Raw genomic sequence first — 24,025 nt, 5'->3', positions numbered from 1 at the left:
CCAGCCCAAGTAACAAGAAGCTTTTCTCTTTCACAAACAGCTTCAATAATCATAAATATCCTTTATCTTGTGCATGCTTTGTTATAAATCATCAGTAGTGCTTATGGATAGGCAATTTCATCTCCAAAACAGAAGGCTGTCGGTTCATGGGTCTAAATGCCAGTCTGATGCTTGGGAACAAAATCCAGGCTGTCACACCACTGCTGTAATGACAGAGTGCAGCAGCTCAGGAGGCAGAATGAAATGCTAAACCTTGGCAGCCTGACTGTATAAATTTTAAGTCTTTATTCTCCTTCAAAATGTCAACTGGATTAATGGAAGTCAAGATTACCTGGGTGTTTTCATAAAAAAGAGTATCTGGTACTTTCATCTTTTCATCTGGATTGTGCAATGGAACAGAGACTTTCCCAATTGTTAGAATCCCAGACTTTATTTCACCTGCAATATCAGATAAACCACAGATTTAACTTCGCAATAACAAACCACAGACAGGACCATTCACAGGTAGCAAACTTGAACTTACATTTGATATTTGTTCTTTCCTGCTCAACATCTGAATTTGCCTCAATCCCAGAATCCTTCAGATTCTTCTGCAAGGCTGATCGGGCAAGGTTTGGCAAAAACCTGGAGAAACAAGTTCATGTGTGGATCAACTGATAACTACTGTACAAACCACGATGCTTGAAGGCAATAGGTCAAAGGTTCATCGTCATACAAGATGTCAGTTCAATAAATCTTATAACGGGGCTGCTGGATTTTGTGATGAACTGAGCTATGTCTACAACTCTACAATTTTTTACAGACTTGGGCAGAGCAGCTGCCATACTAAGCGGTGGTGCATCTGAATAGGATGCTTTCTATGGTGTATTCATAAAGATTGGTGAGATTCAGTAAAGGTATGCTCATTTTCTGGGCTAATGAATGTACCCTAATACGCTTTAAAAAGTTGATACATAGTAATCTAATATATCTTTCAGAGAACCAGGTGGAAATCAGGAACCCGATAAGTTTAAAGAGAGCATAGGAAACATCACCTGGTGAGCCAGTTGTCAGATAGTGCATTATCAGAGTTTTACTGAAACCAGAAATCATAGGCTGCATGTTACTTCCCCATGCGATTGATTGGGGTGCTTGGCTGGCAGGGAAAGCAAAGTTTTTTGAATGATTGTGTGCATTTACAAAATTGACTCTAACTTTCATCTAATCATAGATTCCGGATATAGAGTAACACAAATATAACATGATATAATATCAAAGCCCATGTGAGCCATCCAATTAATTCCAGTCCCTCATACTGTATAAGAAAGCTCAAATTTCTAATTCATTAATTTTTAAGTATACCACCAGGTTTTCAAATATTTTGCATTAGTGAGAAAATCATCTGAATTATCTTTTCAAACACTTTATCACCTTAAAGTGAATCTTCTTGACCATCTACAAGGTGTAATGCTCCCCTTTGGCCTTCCAAATTCCAGAGGACTCAGCTCATTAGATGTAATGCAACTAGTTTATAATGCAATTCCCAGCAAATCTCTTTCACCATCTCCCCTCTCCTCACTAATCTATACTGCTACTGGTCTGATAATGTTTTGTTATTAAAACACCTACATTCAGATCCATTTCTGTTGTTCTGCCTCAAGTATTACAACTCTCTGTGCACCTCAGTTCCCTTCACAGCTGGCTGTGTCTTAGGCCACCATCTTACCAGCAGCCACGAATCAGCAACTGTCTCTCCACTCACCAGTCTCCCTTTAACCTATTACTTAAGCTTCAGAACTCCTGTCCGAATTTCTGTTTGTGTACATTGCTATCAGATTTTCACTGATAACAAGAAGCAATGGATGTAATTTTAGAGTAAGGGTAAGAGATTTCGAGGGGATCTGCAGAAGAACATTTCATCCAATATGTGGCTGAAATCTGGAACACTCTGCCTAAGGAGGTGGTGGAGTCAGAAATCCAACATTTAAGAAGTATATAGACAAGTGCATGAATTGCCAACACACAGAAAGCAACAGACCCATTACTGGAATTTCAGTGCAAACATGATGGGCCCAATGGCCTGTTTCTCTAATACTTTATTTATTCATGCCTGCAATGCATCTTTGACATTTCAGAAACTCTCATTTGAGTCCCGTATTTGTATCCCACGTTCCAGTTTAAGGTAAGTAAATATTCTTAGAATGGAACTGTAATAATCAATACATAGAATAAGTGTTCCATGAATAACATTGTAAAAATAATTCCTACTTAATTGATTGATTGAGGACCAATGGTATAACTGAAAGTCAAAGACAACTGCAGATGCTAGAAATTTGAATGAAAAACTACTCAGGTCAGGCAGCATCTACGTGGAGAGAAAAACAGAGATAATGTTTTCGGTCAGAGACCCTGCATCAGAAGAGGAAAAGGGATAAAGAAGTTAATTTAAGGTTGCAGTGTATGTGAAGGGAGGGATGACTAACACAGGGAATATGTTTGATAGGGCAAGATCAATTCAAAGGATACATGAGGGTGACTATGCTTCTTTGACTGTGTTACGTATTGTTTATTGCAGGACTGTAGACATATGCTCAGCAAATCAGGCATTTTCAAAAGAGCACGATGGAATCTTTCATCTATGCCTGATTTAACATTTCAACTGAATGATGGCATTTTAAACAATGCAGCATTGCAGCATTGTCATTGTTTCCGCTAAAAACTCTGGAGCGGGGGCTTGAGTCCCCACTCCTGATTTGGAGGAATGCCACCAAATGATTTATGGATCACAAAACTTCAATGCAAATTCAAAGTTTCATATCCTCATCTGGAGGACCTGTGAATTTTATCAATGAGTGAGATCTTTATGTTTTTCTCCCTTGTTACTGGGAGGCGGGGGGAATGTTGGAGGGAGGTGGATTATGAGTGATGGGGACTGGGGGAGAAGAGGATCCAATGCTGAAGAACTCATATGGTATTAAATAAGTTTTTTTAGACAACCGATAACTAGAAAAAACATTTATACCTAATTTATTTTTATGTTACTTCCAGAATTAATAATAAGATATAAGCTAATACAATTCTGCTAGTACCTCAGGAATACCATATGAAAAATATTGAGCATCCTAGCACAAACAACCAGGATAGAATCCATTGCTCTTATGGCCCCCAAGAAACATAAGCAAAGTCTTTATTCTCTGTGCACAGCACCCTATCTACCACTCAGCATTTCTCCCTGTGTTCCCCTGACTCCTGGCACTGAAAACAACTATCTGCCTGCAATTTCTTTCTTGAACCTTAAAAAAGGGGCAGCTTGAGAAATGTGAGGTAATGACCTTTCAAATGGTTAAACAATAAATAGCACAGAGAACCATTTGCTCAGCTACCTGGAGAGACAGGCCTTGTTTACAGCATGATATAGGCTTTCCTCTGGATAACGCGAAATCCGGTTGCAGATGCGGAGTAATTGCCGCAAGGAAAGTGATGAAGCCAGAGATTTTGCCTGAAAGGACAAACAAAAAGATACAATAATAGCAGCTGTGCTGAAAACAGCAAATGTTTTATTTTGCTATTTATAGAAATGTTAATGAGTGATAAGAAGTGTATTTCACTATGAGTTTTAATATTCAACAAACATCCTTGCTTATTTATTTTTCTTTTGGAAAGCAGGCCTGGAGGAAGGACAACAGCAGATGTGGGACTTGGATGGTTTTTGGTTGAATGTCATGTCATTGTGTCTTTAGCAACCTATTCAATCACAGCTGGCAATCATAATGGGAAGCGGCACAGCGCTGTAGCCTTGCTGCTCCAGCGACATCAGTGGTGTCTGTGCAGAGTTTACAAGCTCTCTCTGTGGCCGTGTGGGTTTCCTCCAGGTGCTCTGGTTTCCTTTCATCTACATCCCAACATTGATCGATTAATTAATTACTGTAAACTGCCCTGTTGTAGTATGAGTGGCAGAACTGACAGCAATGTGCAGAAAAAAATTACAGGAAATAAACAATATTAGTGGGAGAATATGATTGTTCTGTAAGTTGGATGGCCCCCACTATGCCATATGGAAATATGAAAATATTAAAAATTATTGTGCACAGAATTTAATTGAAAATACTAAATACAGCTTAATTTGCTTAATATGGTAATAATAATCTGTAACATATTTTAAGATAAAAACAATATTAATCAAGTGACATCCCCAAGAGATATACTTAAAGAAGGTTACTTGAAGTACTGCACTGCAAAATAATGGCAAACATTAACAATTTTTCCTGCTCAGTTTATCAACAGAAAATCTGAATGAACAGTAAGAAAATGCTCCAAACAATAACAGTAATTGCAACAGATTCATAGAGAGATACAGCATATAAACAGGCCCTTTGGCCTATTGAGTCAATGCAAACCATTTAATAACATTTTTGTATTCTCCCCACACTCCCATCAATTTCCCCCAGATAGTACCACACTAAACTGGCAGGGGGAGTAATCAAGGGTGGTCATCTCTGAGCTGTTGCCCGTAACAGGCACCACTGAGGGTAAGAATAGAATAAATTGGTAGATGAACATATGGCTGAGAAACTGATGCAGGGGGTAGGGTTTCAGATTTCTGGATCCTTGAGATTTCTTCTGGAAAAGCTATGACCTGTACAGAGAATAGGTCGAGGGAGACCAAAATCTGTGCGGGCAGGTTTGGCAGCAGGATGGGAAATGGAGTAATATGGCAGAGGATGGGGCAGTTGGTATACAAGTAAATGCAGTGTGTAGTGAAACTGTGAGGAAGGAAAGGCAGATGATAAGACAAAATTTCAGTCAGTGGGATGAGTTGAAATTTGTCTTTAAGCAAAATAGTAGGTTCAACAGTTCAACAATTTGGAAAAGTGAGGATAAAGTAAAAAATGAAAGGAGAATTCAAGAGATATTATTAAAGTGTCCAGAACAAAGAAAGAGACAAAAAGTTGCAGTAACTTGCAGTAACGTGAGGGCAAAATTAAAAAGGTTGAGCCAAACACTGCACATCATCAAAAACACACCAACCCTCCTGTGAAGAATGGGGCGGCTGCATCTTGCTTTGGGGATGCTTCACTGCAGAAGGCCCTGGAAGGCTTGTGAAAGTAGAGGGTAAAATGAATGCAGCAAAATACAGGGAACTCCTGGAGGAAAATCTGATGCAGTCTGCAAGAGAACTGCGATTTGGGTGAAAATTTGTCTTCCAGTAAGACAATGACCCCAAGCATATAGCTAAAGCTACACAGGTATGGCTTAAAAACAAAAAAGTTAATGTCCTGGAGTGGCCAAGTCAGAGTCCAGACCTTCAGTTCTGACACAACTTGAGCAGTTTTGTAAAGACGAAAGAGGAAAAATTGCAGTGTCCAGATGTGCAAAGCTGTTAGAGACCTATCCACAGAGCCTCAAGGTCGTAATTGCTGCAAAAGGTGCGTCAACTAAATACCGACTTGTAGGGGGTAAATAATTATGCAGTCAATTATTTTGTGTTTTATATTTGTAATTGTTTTCACTTTGACACGAAAGAACCTTTTTCTGTTATCAGTAGCATAAAATGCCAAGTTGAATCCACTGTAATTCAATGTTGTAAAACAATACAACATGAAAATTTCCAAAGAGGTGAATACTTTTTATGGGCACTGTATATACAATCCTCCAAACTGTAACAAGGTTGTGGGCTACAAATTACAATGGGAGATAGAAAAGGTATGTATAAAGGGCAATATTAAGATAGTCATGGTGATTTCAATATGCAGACCCAAGAGAAGGAATTTGTAAAATTACTACAAGGCATTTTTTAAGAGTAACTCGTGGTTGAGCCCAGTAGGGAAAAGACAATTCTGGATTGGGTGTTGTATAATGCACCAGATTTGATTAAAGAGCTTAAGGTAAAGGAACCTTTGGGAAAAAGTGATCATAATATGCTATAATATGCAGTTTGAGAGGGAGAAGCAAAAGTCATGTAGCAGTATTACAGTGGAGTAAAGGGAACCACAGAGGCAAGAGAGAGGAGGTAGCAAAAGTTGATTGAAAGGGAACACTAGCTGGGATGACAGCAGAACAGCGATGGCTAGAGTTTCTGGGAGCAATTTGAAAGGTGTAAGATAGATTCATCCCAAAGAAGAAAAAGTATTCTAAAGGACGAGGCAAGCGTGGCTGTCAAGGGAAGTCAAAGACAGCATAAAAGTAGAACAGAGCAGCATATAGTATAGCAAAAAATTAGTGGGAAGTTAGAGGATTGGGAACTTTTAAAAACAAACAGAAGGCAAATAAAAAGCAGTAAGGAGAGAAAAAGAGAAATTTGAAGGTAAGTCAATAATATAAAAGAGGATCCCAAAAGTATTTTCAGATATACCTATAAAGAGTAGAAGAGAGGTGAGAGTAGATATTGAGCTGCTGAAAAACGACACAGGAGAGGTAGTAATGGGCAAAAGACAAATGGCAAATGAATTCAATAAGCATTTTGTGTCGGTCTTCACTGCCAATCATACCAGCAGTATGCCAGAAATTTAGAGTGTCAGGAGGCAGAAGTGAGTGTAGTTACTATGAGAATGCTACAGTAGTAATGACCCACTATTCTCCTCTGGTAGAATTCATAATGGTGCAGGCCCTTTTACTTATTGAGGGAGTTCACTGCTTTTGTGACTGGCTGTACACACACTCCCCCCATGCTAATGCTGGGGAAGCGCTGCATCATCACCGACCTGTAAACCACACATCCCAATAGCTTCTTCAATGTTGCTGGTGACTTCAATCATACTAACTTGAAAACAGACCTGCCTAAATTCTATTAGCATGCTGAACACATGAGACCTGGTTTATATCAACATCCCTGGTGCATACAAAGCACTCCCTGTCCTCACCTCAAATTCTCTGACCACTTATTTGTTATGCTAATTCCTACATATCAACCACTGATTAAATGAGTCACACTGAGTTTAAAGGGAGATAACAACCTGGCCAGAAGGGGATATCTCAGCATTGCAGGATTGTTTTGAAACACGGACTGGAATATATTCAGGGAGGTAACTATCATATTAACATCGATGAATTTGTGAAATCTGTGACTGGCTACACAGAGAAGTGATTTGAGGACATCACCATTATTAAACACACTTATGAGGGCAAATCAGAAGCTATGGCACCGCAGAGGTCCAGGCACAGCTGATCAGGATGCTACCTCCAGATCAGGGGACATAACAGCTCTCAGGTTGGCAAGAGCTGCGCTAAGGGGATTATTCACAGAGAACATATAGCCATTTCTGTGATGCCAGAGACATGAGGGGCATGTGGCAGGACATTCAGATCATAACAGACTACAAGTCCACCTTGTATGTCAATGGCAGTGACACATCCTTTCCAGACAGGCTGAATGTTTTATACACTCAGTTTGATGCACAGAACGATGTGCCGGTGAGGAAGGCCCACCTCCTTCCTCCCACCCCTGACGAGCAAGCACTCGGAGCAGCTCAGTGAGGAAAACCCCAGCCAAGGTCAACCCACGTAAGCTGTGGAGCCTGATAACATATATGGTCTGGCGCTGGCTGGAACAGTTCACAGCACCTCAGGCTTTAAGGTGACCACAATCATTCTGGTGCCCAAGAGGGTGACAGTAACCTACCTTAATGACCATCACCCAGTGGCATTGACCTCAACAATAATATAATGCTTTGCGCAGCTGGTTATGGGTTGCATTAAATCCCAACTTCCTACTACATTGGAGCCTTTCTAGTTCGCAGCTCACTCAAATCGATCCACTGATAATGTCATAGCCTCTGCACTCCACTCTGCCCTGCCCCACCTGGGAAATGGTGCCTTATACGCCACAATGCCGTGTCTCAACCGCAGCTTAATAAGATCAGCCCTCAGAAGCTGGTGGGAAAACTGACCTCAGTAAGTGTCTCTGTAACTGGATCCTGGGCATCTTGACAGAAAGGCCACAGTCAGTCCATGTTGACAGAAACATCCCCAGCTCCCCAAGGCTGCGTACTCAGCCCACTGTTGTTCATGCTGCTGATGCATGACTGCACTTCTAGATCCAGTTCAATCTGAATCATCGAGCTCGCTGATGACATAACAGTGATTAGACTCATCAACAACAATGATGAGATGGTGCACAGAGAGGAGAAAGAGCAGCTGGTAGAAGGATGCAAGCACAACTTGAGTCTCAATATGGACAAGACTAAAGAAATGACTGGGGACTTTAGGAAGATACAGGCTGACCAATCCTCTGTGGAGAGAGTTACAGAGCACAAAGTTTCTGGGAATGCACATAATGGACGATCTCACCTGGTCGCTCAATACTACCTCTTTGGTCAAGAAAGCACAGCTGCATTTCCACTTCGTGATGAGATTGAGGTGAGTGGAGCTGCTTCCCCCACCCACCATTCGAACCAATTTTTTCAGGAGCACCAATGAAAGTGTTCTGAACAGCTGTGTCTTCATCTGGTGCGTGAAATGCAAGGCATCTGACTGGACAGCCCTACAAACGATTGCGAAAACTGCTGAGAGGATTATTGGGGTTTCTTTCCCCCTTCAGAGACACTTATCAGAAAATCTGCATAAGCAGGGCCCTTAGCATTATAAATTATTACTCCCATCTGTCCAACCTCTTTGCTGCCCTACACCAGGCAGGAGGTACCATAGCATTATGACAAGAACTGTTAGGATGGGAAACAGCTCCTTCCCCAAGGCCATGAGGCAACTGAACTCCCTGCCACCATCCAGGTCTCATTACCTATAACGCACCAGTAGCATTATATTGTTTTCTTTTTAACTTGTGTTGTAAATGCACCTTATTATTTGTTAACTTACTTGTGGTAATATTAGTTTTAGGTGTTATGTGTAGTGTGTTGTGCACCTTGGTCCACAGGAGCGTTGTTTCATTCAGCAGTCTACATGTGTACGGTTGAATGACAAACTGAACTTGAACTTGAACTTGCTAAGAAGGAGGTTTTCGAGAAGCTAAAAGGTCTGAAGGTAGATAACCTAGAACATTTATTTTTCAACATAGTCCCCTCCTACATTTACACACTTAGTCCAGCGGTTGTGGAGCATACGGATCTTGGACCTCCAGAAAGTGCCCACAGATGGGTAATTGAAGGTAGATAAGTCTCATGAAACAGAAGGACTACACCAAAGGGTTCTGAAAGAGGTGGCTGAAGAGACTATAGAGACATCAGTAGTGATTTTTCAAGAATCATTCGATTCTGGAATGGTTCTAGAGGACTGCAAAATTGCAAATGTCACTCCACTTCTCAAGAGGGGAGGAAGGCAAAAGATAGGAAATTATATGCCAGTTAGCCTGATGTCAGTTGTTTTTTTTAAGATTTTGATGTCTGTTATTAAGGACGAGGTTTTGGGATACTTGGAGACACATGATAAAAGAAGCTGAAGTCAGCATGGTTTCCTTGAGGGGAAATGGTGCCTGTCAAATCTGCTGGAATTCTTTGAGGAAATAACAGGATAGACAATGGAGAGTTAGTATACGTTGTTTACTTGGATGTTCAGGCCACTAACAAGGTGCTGCACATGAGACTGCTAAACAAGACAACAGCCCATGGTATTACAGGAAAGATACTGGCATGGATAGAAAATTGGCTGACTGGCATAAGGTAAAGAGTGAGAACAAAGGGGCCTTTTCTTGTTGGCTGCCAGTAACTAGTGGTGTTCTACAGTATTTGGTGTTGAGACCGCTTCTGTTCACATTATATCAATGAATTGGATGACGGAGTTGACGGCTTTGTGGCCAACTTTGCGGATGATACAAAGACAGGTGGAGGGGCAGGTGGTGTTGAGCAGGAAGTTTGCAGAAGGACTTAGATGGATTAGGAGAATGTGTAAGAAGTGACAGATGGAATACAGTGCGGATAAGTGTATGGTCAGAAAAGAAGGGTGCTTAGGGACTTCAGAGACCTCAAACAGGGTTCCCTAAAAGTTAACATTCAGATTGAGTCTGTGGTGAGGCAGGCAAATGCAATGTTAGCATTCATTTCAAGAGGAATAAAATACAAAAGCAAGGATGTAATGCTGAACATTTATAAGGCCACCCTTAAGAGTATCACGAGCAGTTTTGGGCCCCTCATCTAAGAAAGGATTTGTTGACATTGAACAGAACTCAGGGAAGGTTCACGCGAAAGTTTTCAGGAATGAAGGGTTAATGTATGAGGAGTATTTGATGGCTCTGGACCTGTACTCACTGTAGTTGGACGTAAAAGGATATAGGGAGAAGGCAGGAGAATGAGGTTGAGGAATAATAAATCAGCCATGATAAAACAGTGGAACAGATTCGATGGGCCAAATGGCCTAATTCTGCTCTTATGTTTTATGGTCTTCTGGTCTTTCTAGGGGCAATTCTCAGTGTTCAATTAACCGATCAATCCTCAGATCCTTGTAATGTTGGAGAAAACCAGAAGTCCTATGGCAACACAGGAATAAAGTGTAAACTTTACACCAACAACACCAGAGGACAGGAATGAACACAGGTCTTAAGTGCTACAAGGCAGTAGCTCTACTTGCTGCATCATTATGCCATCTCTAATACTTCATTGATCATAACTCATAAATATCTTTAAAAGCTTTTCCTTTATTTACTCACCAAAGAAAATGCCACATCTGTTGATAGCACATCTAAACAGATAAACCACTTTCCCAGCAAGGTGCATGGATAGGAAAGATTAAACAGGCAAATGGGATCAGTTTAGATGGGCACTTTGGTTGGTATGAATGAATTGGCCTGAAGGATCTGTTTCCATGCTGCATATCTTAATAACTCCAATAATATTAATTGGAAAAGTATCCTTTTAGGGCCATAGCCTATGAAGCTCAATTTTGTAATCTACTGTCAACTATATATCTTGTGGTCTACCAAATTATCACTATTAGTATACTTCTAAATTAAAGGTTTTAAAAAATCAGTACAGAAAATAGTGACCACAAAAATTAGCCCAATCCACATAATCATCATCTGGGTATAGGAAACGTTATTTTCATGTTACTTCTTAGGAGTTAATTTTAGATATATGAGGGGTGATTGATAAGTTCATGGCCTAAGGTAGAAGGAGTCAATTTTAGAAAACCTAGAACATTTATTTTTCAACATAGTCCCCTCCTACATTTACACACTTAGTCTAGCGGTTGTGGAGCATACGGATCTTGGACCTCCAGAAAGTGCCCACAGATGGGTAATTGAAGGTAGATAAGTCTCATGAAACAGAAGGACTACACCAAAGGGTTCTGAAAGAGGTGGCTGAAGAGACTATAGAGACATCAGTAGTGATTTTTCAAGAATCATTCGATTCTGGAATGGTTCTAGAGGACTGCAAAATTGCAAATGTCACTCCACTTCTTAAGAGGGGAGGAAGGCAAAAGATAGGAAATTATATGCCAGTTAGCCTGATGTCAGTTTTTTTAAAAAAGATTTTGATGTCTGTTATTAAGGAGGAGGTTTCGGGATACTTGGAGACACATGATAAAAGAAGCTGAAGTCAGCATGGTCTCCTTGGGTGATTGTCTTTCCTCCAAGACAAGCACTTGAAAAAATAAGTGGTCGCCGAGGCTCTGGCAGAGTATGGCACACAAAAAAAATATAACTCATCACCCCTCATATGTGATTATAGATAATGAAGGTTAAATAATAGCTTACATATCCAATTGTATCTCTCACTGTTCTTAAAACAACCAGCATCTTTTACTCAGGACCTTCCTTTGACATTGCAGTCAGATTGGGATAAACCACACTGTGTATGAAAACCTACATATTTTAAGTACTCTGTAGAAAGCCATAAATCTATATTTATATCAATTTTAGGGCCCTGGGAGTGTTACAGAACAGAACAATCTGGGATTACAAGTACACTCTTCCCTGAAAGTGGTGTTGCAGGTAGACAAGATGGCGAAGAAGGCTTTTGACATGCCAGTCTTCATTAGTCAAGGCATTTGATACAGAGGTTAGGATGTTATGGTGCAACTGTACAAGACGTTGGTGGGTGAGGCCACATTTGGAATACTGTATTCAGTTCATGTCAAGCTGTGAGAGCAAATATGTCATTAAGAGGGAAAGAGTGCTGAGGAAATTTACAAGAATTGTGCTGTGACTTGAGTGACTAAGTTATAGAGAAAGGTTTGGAAGGAACTGTAAATGGGGATCTTACAGAGGTTGTATAAAATCAGATAGAGTAAATGCTCCCAGGGATGGAGAATCAAGAGTAAAATGGCATTAATTTAAAGTGGCAGGGAAGAGATTTAATAGCAACTTTTTTGATCCTAATTGTGGTCTGTATATGGAATATGCTGCCAGAGGAAGTAGTTAAACAACCTTTAAAAGATATCTGGACAGGTACATGGTAGAAGAGGTTTAGAGGAATATTGGTCAAACGTGGGCAAATGGGAATATTGGTTGGCATGTATCAATTGGGGTCAAATGAATGGTTTCCATGCTGTATAACTGACTCTACCATTAGCTTGCTTGGTTCTTTGCACAGACAACTTCTCGGCTGTGTGATATATTTAACTTACTGTTGGATCGCTGCTCTGCCGAAGTCTGTGTGTAAATTGCAACAACTGTGAGACGGCATCTTTCTGAACACGTGGAATCTGCAAGAACATAATACAATGTGTACTATTTTCCAATACAACAGGGAAACATTAATCCTTCCATCAATATTTTGAAAACAGGTTACCTTGTCTGAATCTATAACAAGCATTGCCATTTAAATTCATTATGTTTTCTTAGTGCCATAGTGGCAGCTCAGCCTCAGCTCGCCCTACTCCTCGACGTGTATTACAGAAAATCCAATATCTTGCAGCCTAATCTTTATCTAAATACCAAATAGAACACAGACCTGAAAGTATGAATCGAATTACACCTGTATACCTTGCTTCAACAATCTCCAGTATTTTTTTAATCCTGAAGATTAACGTGATCTTCTTTTCTCATTTATAATACAATAAGAGATCAAGGTACTTTTTTAAAGCAGGTGATGGCAAGCTGGAGAGTGTTTTGAAAAGTCTTACCAATAAACTATGACATTTCTAAGATGCTCAAATTAACAATGGTAAACAGAGCCCCATGGGGCAATTCCATAAATTTGTTTATCTATAATATGAGGCCACAGTGGCTTCAAAACCATTTTTATTGCCAGTGACATATAGACGTGAAATACAAGGTATAATTGCACTTTATTTGGTTACGTTTCTTGATTTATCCTCCAAAGTCACAGATATATAATGAAGCATGACAACAAATTTCACATCAACACTGAAAACCACACATATACAAGAAGATACTGTACAGTTCTAAGGAGAGGACAATTCCTGATGTGTGTGGGAACTTAGGGCTGACAGGGAGTACAGCTTAAGTGCAATGAGGCTGCCCAAGGCAGACTCTTTGGAGTAGTTTTGGATTTTTTTGTAATGGTATTTTTCTTTAGCTGAGAGACCATTGATATATCATGACTGCGTAGATCAAACTTTCTACTGACTTTCGATATTCTATTCATGTTCTGGGAATTTCTATTCCCATGTGTCAGGTTTTGATGTATTGAAATAGTAAGCTGGCAAAATCAAATTTGAAATATTAGCTTTGCAAAGCAGAATCTAGCCTGCCAAAAACAATTATTTAGCAATATAAATTAAGAAAATGAAATTGTTTCTAGTAAATCAAGAATGAAGGCATTAACCATATAACCATATAACAACTACAGCATGGAAACAGGCCATCTTGGCCCTTCTAGTCCGTGCCGAACGCTTACTCTCACCTAGTCCCACTGACCCGCACTCAGCCCATAACCCTTCATTCCTTTCCTGTCCATATACCTATCCAATTTTACCTTAAATGACAATACCGAACCTGCCTCTACCACTTCTACTGGAAGCTCGTTCAACACAGCTACCACCCTATCCACATGAGATTCCACCTTCAGGGAACTATGCACCATTATTCCTAGATCACTCTGTTCTACTGCATTCTTCAATGCCCTACCATTTACCATGTATGTCCTATTTGGATTATTCCTACCAAAATGAATGTAGCACCTCACACTTACCAGCATTAAACTCCATCTACCATCTTTCATGCCCACTCTTCTAACTGGCCTAAATTTCTCTGCAAGCTTTGAAAACCTACTTCATTATCCACAAAAGGGTATCCACATTAAGGGTAAATAATTTTAAATTAAGAAATATGAGATAGGTGCAAGTTATACAAGAGCAAGATCATTGATGAGCTTCTACATCAAATTGATTTTCCACTCTCTTAAATCTTTGGTTTCCCATCTACAAATGAAATCTGTCAGTCAGTTTTATTTTGAATATACTCATTGAGCTCTTGTACAGAGAATTCTAAAGCTTCAAACCTCTGAATGAAGAATCTTAGCCTCCATTTTACCCGTGACTACGTCCCTTAGTTCTGGATACTACCTGTCAGCACACATCCCTCAATCTCCCAAATATATGGATGCTTCATCTAAAACCAAAACAACAGAAGTGCATTCAAATCAAAAGAGATACAAGACTGCAGATGCTGGAATCTGGAGCAACAAACAAACTATGGAGAAACTCACTGGGGAGGAATTGTTCAGACAACTGAATGGCTTGTTTGGTTAGTGCATAATGTTAATTATTTATATGTAGAATCATACGCAGACCAGACCCGGTACAAGTGACAGATCACCTTCCCAAAAAGATGTTAGTAAAACAGAACTTTTAATGTCATTCCAGTAGCTTTACAGAATATCTCCCTATTTTGGAGGCTAAAATTTCATTCAAATTCAAGATTATTTCATTAATAATAATCCCTGTGACCAATTTAGCTAATGAGTTATTAATTAATGAGGTTGGGATTTGAAATATGACTGTTGTTTGTCCATACCTCAGACTATCTATATTGTCACCGCTCCCAAATGATCCCAGTCTGCTTTGTGTTTCCTGTGCTGGCATAGTATTATTTATCTACTGCTTTACAAGAAGTGTCTCAGAATGCCAAACATTTATTTCTACAACATTATTATTCGTCCTACCCAAGTGAATAATTTCAGTTGTCCATACATCTGCACCCTACTTGATTAAACACTAGCTGTAATATATCCCTATGTTTTCTCTCCTTCATCACTACAATCAGACCTCAGTCCAAATCAGTGATAAAGATTTTACATAGCTAAGGTTCAAGCAATGATCCTTGTTAAACTCCAATAACTATACTTACTAATTTCAAAATCACTCAATTGTTCTGTTTTCAGTCCATTCTCAATCCAGGCTTAAATATTATTCTCCGATAAAGGTTTTGACCTGAAATATTGACTGTCCATTTCCCTCCACAGATGTTTCCTCCAGTTACTTTTTTTTATATTATTCTCAAACTCTTGAGCTTCATCTTGCAACAACATTCTATGCTACCTCATTGATGCCTTCAGATAATCCAAATATATTTCATCTATATTGTGCTTTTTTAAAGCCTCAAAAACCCCTAGTTAGTTTCTCAAACACCATTTCCCTTTTGCAAAATCTAATGATAATGAGGGAGAATCCAAATTGCAAGTCCTTGCAGAAGCTGCAAGAGTACTTTCCAACTGCATTCTATGGGAATAATGTTCATTTGGGAAGCTTGGAGAGGGTCAGTGGTGCAGTCTAACTGTAAATTACATACTCTGTCCCCTAGATTGCCTTGGTGGCAAGTGTGATCTATGCCTACACTTACATACATGTAAGAACTATCATTGGGATTGAAGTTTATTGAAAATACTTGACAATTACAAATGCTCAAAACTGCTCAGTATTTAAAATTGAAATATTCAAAACACAATGTAAATCATTAACTAAATCAAAAATAAAGTTCACTTATTAGAATACAGATAAGATTATTGTCAAACACAACAGGGTGCAATGAAATCCTTTGCTCTATTTCCATGTCAAAAAACACAAATGAATATTAATGGACATCAGATACTTGAATTAAAAGAACATCTAGGATCTGAATCCGAGCATTCCTCACCATTTTAGTAATGACGTCAAACTCCTCTTTCATGGAGAGTGGCTTTACATTGTGGAACAAGAACATGGTCAGAAGCTCTGACCCCAACCACTGTTGGGTACTACTGCCCACAGCTGGAGGCTCAGCCAAGGCCAAAATCCTGAAGGATGGATGGATGGGATAAATCAACCTGGAAGCACAAAATTAATACGGGATTCAGTCTGGTGAGCTGCACGTACTAGTCCCAAAATAACACTGAAAATAGACTTGAGATTTAAATTAGAGGCCTGCCCAGTGGTAGTTTTCACAGCCTGATTCAATGTGCTTTAGAAGTCTAGCCAGCTGTAGACAAACATGCAGTTCCCACTAAGATCAGCCTTGTTCAACAGTATCCATCCTACAAAATCAGAAGTAATAATACCTCTATTATTAATTGCAGATATACCAAAAAACAAATATACCATAAAAAGCAAAAGGCTTCACAGAGAAATTAAGAGCCACAATTTAAACCAGAGATAACCATCGATTTGACTCAGTAATATGCTTTTGAATCAGATGATTCAATGCTTTCCCTGGTTTTCTGAGCACAAAATCTTGGTGTTCGCTTCACAAGAATAATGAAATAGCAGCATATTATTGAAATATAAATGAGGCTAAAAGTCTCATTGACACTTCAAAACCTATCAACTAAGAGCGAAAGAGTTCTGGTTCCTGTCCAGACTAACATCATAAGATAGACTGTCTGGTTGTTTATTAGAGTCATAGAGAAGTACAGCACAGAAACAGACTATTCGGCTCATCCAGTCCATGCCAAAACCATTTAAGCTGCTTACTCACATCGACCTGTACTGGGAGCATAGCCCTCCATATCCCTACTATCCATGTACCTATCCAAACTTCTCTTAAACGCTGAAGTCGAGCTTGCATTCACTATTTATGCTGGCAGCTCATTCTACACACTCACAACCCTCTGAGTGAAGAAGATTCACTTCATCTTCCCCTAAAACATCTCACCTTTCACTCTTAATATGACCTCTGGTTGTAGTGCCACCCACCCTCAGCGGGAAAAGCCTGCTTGCATTTACCCTATGTAACCCCTGGGTCGCTCAAACTCGTTCTAGTCTAGGGGGAGCGGCCTTCGGCCCCGCCAAACTGGGTAATCAGCTGGTGTGGATGCTGTGTGATGTCCCCGCCTCGCCCAAAAAACAGACAGTACACCTTATGCGATTAACTGAGTACAATTTATAAAGATTACTATAACTAAGCGATTACTAATGATACAGTATATATGAATAAGAGAAAAAAAAAGAAAAGGCGCCAAACTTATCAAAGTCCAAACCACTTCGTGCACAACCGTTGGAGCTCAATTACTGAAGTATTTTGGCATTCGATCCCCTCCGACTTCCTCGACCCGCCTCCTGGGACCCCCACGGTGGTCGACCAGATGCTCCACACTCCTCTGTCTCCGTCTCCTCTCATCACCGAAAACCTTGGGCCGGGGACCGTCGCCCAGCTTCCAGCATCCCGTCCTCTCTCTCTCACTCCATCGCCCCGACTCCCCAAAATCCCCGCCAACAATCAGTTTACAGTCCCAAACAAGCTTCCAGCACTTATCATAACAAAGACGCTAGCATTCCTACTATTAACACAGGCGCCAGCATTCCTACTTTTAACAAAACAAAGACGCCATTTTGATTACATACACAGTAACAAAAAAAAGAAACCCCCCGTTACACTCTCCCCCCACCAAATAAAAGTCATGTCCCCATGACTATTAGATAACTCGTCACCTTTCCTGCCAACACACCGTAACCCAAGCACAAGCAGTGACATCTCCTCCCCACACAGTAAACCTCACGCCCTGTTCCTTAGGCGCTATATAGGCCAACTATCTGGGCGTTCCCTAACCCTTCTGAGACCTCCGTACCCCCCTCACCTAAACCCTTAGGCTAGGACACAGCTGGGGGTACCTTGGGTCCACTACCAACTCCTCTTTCAACCTCTCACTCATGCCCCACACTGCACACAGCTAACCCTCCCCACTACACCTGACTCAGTGGAAGAAGGGCCAAAGGTCTCTTCCTCAATCGAGGGAAAGTCAGCAAAAGGCAGCATGTACCACACATCCAGCACATAAGCCTTTGAATCCGTATTCTTCCTCATTTCTTTGGTCGGTAGCTGCTGTTTGATCTTCTCCAAACAGAAACACGTGGCCTGCACTGCTCCTGCAGTCTCTTCAGCCTCCTGCAATTGAGATTATCATCTTCTCTGGCCCCTGGCTCAGCAGTTCTGACTCCAGCATCCCGGCCATCTCAATCTGGAATGCAGTTACTCCAACAGCTTCTTCCACCCCGACCTGAAAAGCAGCAGTTAAAGATTGGTCACCCTCCAGTTCAGTATTCACTGCACTTCTCTCCAGCTTTTTTTCTCCTCATGACTTCTTCCAGATCAACCTTCAGGTTTTGCACTTCATTTGAACTGTCGATGGTCATCTTCAGGTTCCCTTCAAGCTACTGCTTCCCCCTTCCGAGATTTGTCCGCAATTTCTTCACCTCCACAAACTCCCTTCTCCAGGCTCTCAGTTTGCTGTGGCCCTCAGTCAAACAACTTTCTTCGTTCTCTCCAACTTGTAAGTCTTTCAAATGGTTCCAGATCACTCTCTCCGGTCTCTCAGTCTTCATTTCAAACTTGATTCCGTAGAGACAGACACTCACGAGCTGCGACCTTCGCCAGCCCTGGCACGTGTCCAGAAAACACTTTAACTCTGTAGTTCTCAGCCGCTCCTGCAACGACCTCACTTCATATTCTCCTGAGGCAAATCCAAATACCAAGAGATCATCCACATACGTCAAAATTCCAAACGCCTCCACACCCCCATGGTCTTCCACATGCCCTGCAGGAAGGTTGCAAGGGCTCCGGAGATACCCTGTGGTATCGTTTCGGACCGGAAAGATTCCTAGGGAACTTTTAACCGCCGTCTTCTCCTTGTCGGCCTCCTCATCGGGATCTGGCAACATCCACTCCTCAGATCCAGCACCTTAAACCTCTTCACACCACTCAGATAGGTCATCACCTCTACGGCCCAATATAATCCACACACACGCTGCCTACGTCTGCCACGCTGTAGGGGCCAGTCGCCGCAACCTCTGCCTTCAGCAGTCAACTCCCCTCCCTGGTGGTATTTCGCAGCGTTCACTAAGAGGGTCTCACCCTCAGATACTCCTCCAGGCCATACCACCACCGGCTCTTGTTTGAATTCGGTATCGGCCCAAGGCTGCTACACACGTCCGCACAAGCAGCTCGAAACTCTGGGTGCATCGATAATGCCTCCAAACAGCTCTCACCCGCCTCCTCCGGGCAGGCCCCCAAGCGCACCAACAGGATATTGGTTCTCTCCATAACCGACACGCTGCCCGTCTCAACAGTGTCCGGACACATCAGCATTAACGATTCACGAACTTCAGTCACCTCCACATTTGCCTCTAAGAACTCCATTTTCACTGACCAACAACCGTCGTCTTTATAATCACCGGCACTGGTACCCCAAATCTCCAGTGCCGTCAATGTCATCAAGGGTAAAGGCTTCCAAAAACGGTTATAAAACAAACTATACAGCAACTTAACCGGCGCCCCGTGTCTTTGAGGGAAGGGGACCCCCCAATTCCCGTACGAATTTGGAGAGACACGGGGGCGGAACTATCGTTAATTAGCCGTAATGTGTTAAAATTCAGACCTCGCATGGGGGAGGTAGCCCTGAGAGGCATAGGGAACCGGACCGAGGTCGTGCCTTTGCATAGGGTCCTTCTCGATTGCGAGTTGGTGTCGGGACCTGTGGAACTAGGAGTCCTGCCGGAGTTACCGGGGGAGGGCGTGGACCTCCTTTTGGGTAATGACCTCGCGGGTGGGAAGATGGGAACCGCCCTGATAGTTGAGGCCCCGCCCATGGAGTCCCCGAGCTATCCCGCATGCGCGGACACTTGCAGCCTGTCGAGAAAAGCAGCTGAGAACCAGAGCAGTTTAAATCGGGCCAGTAGTGAATTGGCCAAGACGTTTTTACCGACCCTATACCACGAGGGTTCAGAGGGTGGTAAAACAGAAAGGAGTCAAGTAAAAGGGGGTAAGGAGATAGCCCCCCCCCCTTAGTGAAGAGAAAGGTCCTAGAGGTAGGAAATAAAGATGAGAAACGGATAAAGCTGTTAAAACATCCAGAGTTGGACGTGGTTGATCTGTCTGGTTTGGCAGAATTGTTTGGAGAAGTTGAGAGTTCTAAAGATGTTCTCGATGGTCCCGAGAGTGAAATGAGGGCAGTCTTAGAGAGGAAGGGTATCCTTGCTGTGGAGAAGTCAGCTGAAATGGCCGAGGAGGTTGTGTCAGCCCGCAGGGTTGCACCTTCCCCAACGGGGGGCTGCCTGGAGAGTAGCTGGAAGGATCGGGGGACGTTAGAATTTGAAAAAGGTACGGGTGTTGAAAGCCTGGAAGAGGCCAATGTCCCATTTGAGTGTGTCCAAGATGGGGATGCACGTGGTGCTGAACCTAGTCACGAAGCTCAGGGAAAAGTGGAGGTATTTGACTCAGCTGGACGGGACGGCCGTCCTTTTGGATCAAATAGACTTGGTTCGGTAAAAAAGGGTTACCCTTGGGAAGTGAGAGTTCCCAGGTGTTTATGCTCGAAGGTGGGTTACAAGTTTGTGAGGTGAATATTAATCTTGAAGGAAAAGGGGAATGTGTAGTTCCCAAATTGAATGAAGAAAATTTAAAGGCTGGACTGATATCGGAAGCAGCAACCAGGCTGCAGAGACAATGGCTTGGTACCACAAAGCCTGTGGTTCAATTACAGGTTGAGTTGGAAGGTAAAGGGGCCCCACACGCTATTGTTATTCCAGAGTGTGGTGTGAAAAGGCAGAATTTGAAATGCTGTTTGAACAAAGAGTTTAAACTGGAACACATTGTTGATAAAATAACTCCTATGAAAGGAGCGGGCGAAAGCCTATTTCGCCAGGGTGCCCAAGATCACCACGAGGGAATTAACCGGAAAAGAGGCGAGGGTTAATGGGTTCGCGATTTTTAAATAGCGGAAGCCGGTTTTAAGGGATTTTGACAAAGTATGTGAATAATAAAGACAACACCCATGGAAGCTTGACTGTTAAGTTTGAAAGTAACATAAAAATTAGTATTTTGCATGAACCTTTGTAGATGTATGTAAGCTAAGACTCATTGAGCTGAAGTCTGATGCTACCAGGCGTTAGCATGGCACGTGAGGGTAAGGTATTAAAGAAAAGGGGCACTGTACTTGTTACCTGTTTAGATACTGACTTGAATGTATAACAGTAGTACTCTGAAGAGAAAAGCTTGTGTAGTATGTAGATTCAAAAAAAAATCCTGTACCAACCTGTTTTTAACCGCTGGTTAAAAACCCGTTATGGGGGGAGGTGTTATGCCGTCGGCCCCCTCCTTTGTGAGAATCTCAAGAACCCTAGTCAAGGGGGGGTCAGCTGACCCAAAAGAGGAAGAGACGTGCTGAATAGACACAGGAAAATGGGAGAGAGAGAGAGAGACCACGTTCTCCCAAGAAGCAGAATAAAGGTGACATTGACTATTGTCTCATGGAGACCACGTGAAAAGCCCTCGGGCAAAGTGGGCTGGTTGAGAGAGAGATCGCATTACCTGCAACTTGATTGACACCTGCGATCCCGTGAAGAAGTATAAAGGAGGGTCTGAGGGGGGAGAACCCTCAGACGCACCCAGGAGACACCAAGGAAGCACGATATCGATTCCCGTGGGAGCGGGAAGCCATTTTGAAGGAAGCCACGTGTGTTAGATTCCGAATTTCGAATCTGTGGCTAGAATCAACAAAAGACTGCTTTTAACTAACAACAGGGAAGTCTGCTCCCCTGATTCGAAGGATTTGCTCTGCCAAGACGATGGGCAAGTGTTTATCTTTTCTAAATCATCTCTCTCTCTCTACAACGTGAAAACCCCAGCGGTTCCCAAAAGGGAAAAGCCTGCAAACTTCTGAGTGACTCTTTATATTTCAATTGGACTCAGTATTACCCCTAGACAACTGTAGAGCTTATTTCTGATTGATTATGGTTACACCGGTGTTTTAGATTGAGTTTTGACGATGTATATGATCTGAATGTTTTGTATTAACCATACGTTTGTGCCCTTGTTGAATAAAACGTTTGAAAATAGTAGCATCCGACTCAGCTGATCCATCTATCTTTGCTGGTAAATTACCTGGTTACGGGGTTACGTAACAAGTGGGGGATTCACTACTTATGCTGGCAGCTCATTCTACACACTCACAACCCTCTGAGTGAAGAAGATTCACTTCATCTTCCCCTAAAACGTCTCACCTTTCACCCTTAATATGACCTCTGGTTGTAGTGCCACCCACCCTCAGCGGGAAAAGCCTGCTTGCATTTACCCTATCTATACCTCTCATACTTACAATAAAAAAGACACCCAGGTATTTTGTCTCCCAGGTGCCAAGGTCAGGGATGTCTCGGATCAGCTCCGCAGCATTAAAAAAGGGGGAGGATGAGCAGCCACAAGTCAAGGTACATATTTGTACCAATGACCTACGTAGGAAATGGAGGGAGGTCCTGAAGACAGAATATCGGGAGTTAGGTAGAGAACTGAAAAGCAGGATCTCCAGGGTATTAATCTCTGGATTGCTACCTGTACCGCATGCCAATGAGGGTAAGAATAGGGTGATTTGGCAGATGAATGTGGATTTGGTGCAGGTGCCAGTGGTTCAGCTTTCTGGATCATTGGGTCCCCTTCTGGAGAATGCATGATCTGTTCAAAAAGGATAGGTTACATCCGAACCCAATAGGGACTAATGTCTTGTAGGCAGGTTTACTAGAGAGGTAGGGAAAAGTTTAAATTAATTTAGCAGAGGAACTGGAATGATAGGTTGAGATTGGGGCAGTTAATATACAAGTTGATGTAGTGTGTAGTGACACTGTGAGGAAGGATAGGCAGACGATAGGGCAAAATTGCAATCAGTGGGATAAGTAACAGGGGCCAAAATCAAAAAGGTTGATGAATACGGGTCTGGAGATGTTATACTTGAAAGCAAACAGTGTACAGAATAAGGTAAAAAATTGTGCAGTGCAGTTCGAGATTAGCAGGTATGACATTGTGGACATGACTGAGTTGTGGTTGAAAGAAGATCAGAGTTGGGAACTTAACATCCAACAATACACATTGTATCGAAAGGACAGGCAGGTAGGCAGAGGGGTTGGGGAGACTCTGTCGGTTAAAATAGAAATCAAATCCTCAGGAAGAGGTAACATAGGGTCAGAAGATGTAGCATCTTTGTGGGTAGAATTAAGCAACTGCAAGGGTAAAAAGACCTTGATGGGAGTTACATATAGGCCTCCAAATAGTAACCAAGATGTGGGATACAAATAAAAATAGGAGGTAGAAAAGGCATGTAACAAAGGCAATGTTATGATAGTAATGGGGGATTTCAATATGCAGGTAGATTGGACTCATCAGGGGGCCGAGTGTAGTGTATCTAAGTTTGTTGATGGTACTAAATTGAGTGGAAAAGCAAATTGTGCAGAAGGTATGGATAGTCTGCAGAGAGATATAGATAGGTTAAGTGAGGTAATGTTGGTAAATGCGAGGTCATCCACATTGGAAGGAAAAATGGAAGAGCAGATTATTATTTAAATAGTAAATAATTGCAGCATGCTGCTGTGCAGAGGGACTTGGGAGTGCTTGTGCATGAATCACGAGAGGTTGGTTTGCAGGTGCAGCAGGCTGTCAAGAAGGCAAATGGAATGTTGGCCTTCATTGCTAGAGGGATTGAATTTAAGAGCAGGGAGGTTATGCTGCAAATGTACAGAGTACTGGTGAGGCTGCACCTGGAGTACTGAGTGCAGCTCTGGTTTTCTTACTTGAAGAAGAATATACTGGCTTTGGAAGTGGTGCAGAGGAGGTTCACCAGATTGTTTCCAGAGATGAGGGTGTTAGACTATGAGGAGAGAGTAAGACAGCTGGAACTGTACCCACTGGACTTCAGAAGGATGAGAGGAATCTTATAGAAACATAAAATTATGAAAGGGATAG

At 41.9% G+C, this 24,025-nt stretch overlaps 1 protein-coding gene across 2 annotated transcripts in view; it reads right to left on the bottom strand.

Annotated features, from left to right (window-relative positions):
* Positions 1-24,025, bottom strand: part of vwa8 (von Willebrand factor A domain containing 8) — a 501,727-nt gene that overhangs the window by 253,355 nt on the left and 224,347 nt on the right. For both annotated transcript variants that reach the window (XM_073046008.1, XM_073046009.1), the window contains exons 15-19: positions 15,965-16,133; positions 12,493-12,570; positions 3,363-3,478; positions 524-624; positions 332-438 (exon numbers count right to left, since the gene is read on the bottom strand). In XM_073046008.1, coding sequence (XP_072902109.1) covers positions 332-438; positions 524-624; positions 3,363-3,478; positions 12,493-12,570; positions 15,965-16,133 — 571 coding nt within the window. The remainder of the gene's footprint in view (positions 1-331; positions 439-523; positions 625-3,362; positions 3,479-12,492; positions 12,571-15,964; positions 16,134-24,025) is intronic.

Source organism: Hemitrygon akajei, chromosome 5 (assembly GCF_048418815.1).
Source record: "Hemitrygon akajei chromosome 5, sHemAka1.3, whole genome shotgun sequence".
NCBI classification, from domain to species: domain Eukaryota; kingdom Metazoa; phylum Chordata; class Chondrichthyes; order Myliobatiformes; family Dasyatidae; genus Hemitrygon; species Hemitrygon akajei.
This window is presented reverse-complemented; position numbering and strand designations above follow the sequence as displayed.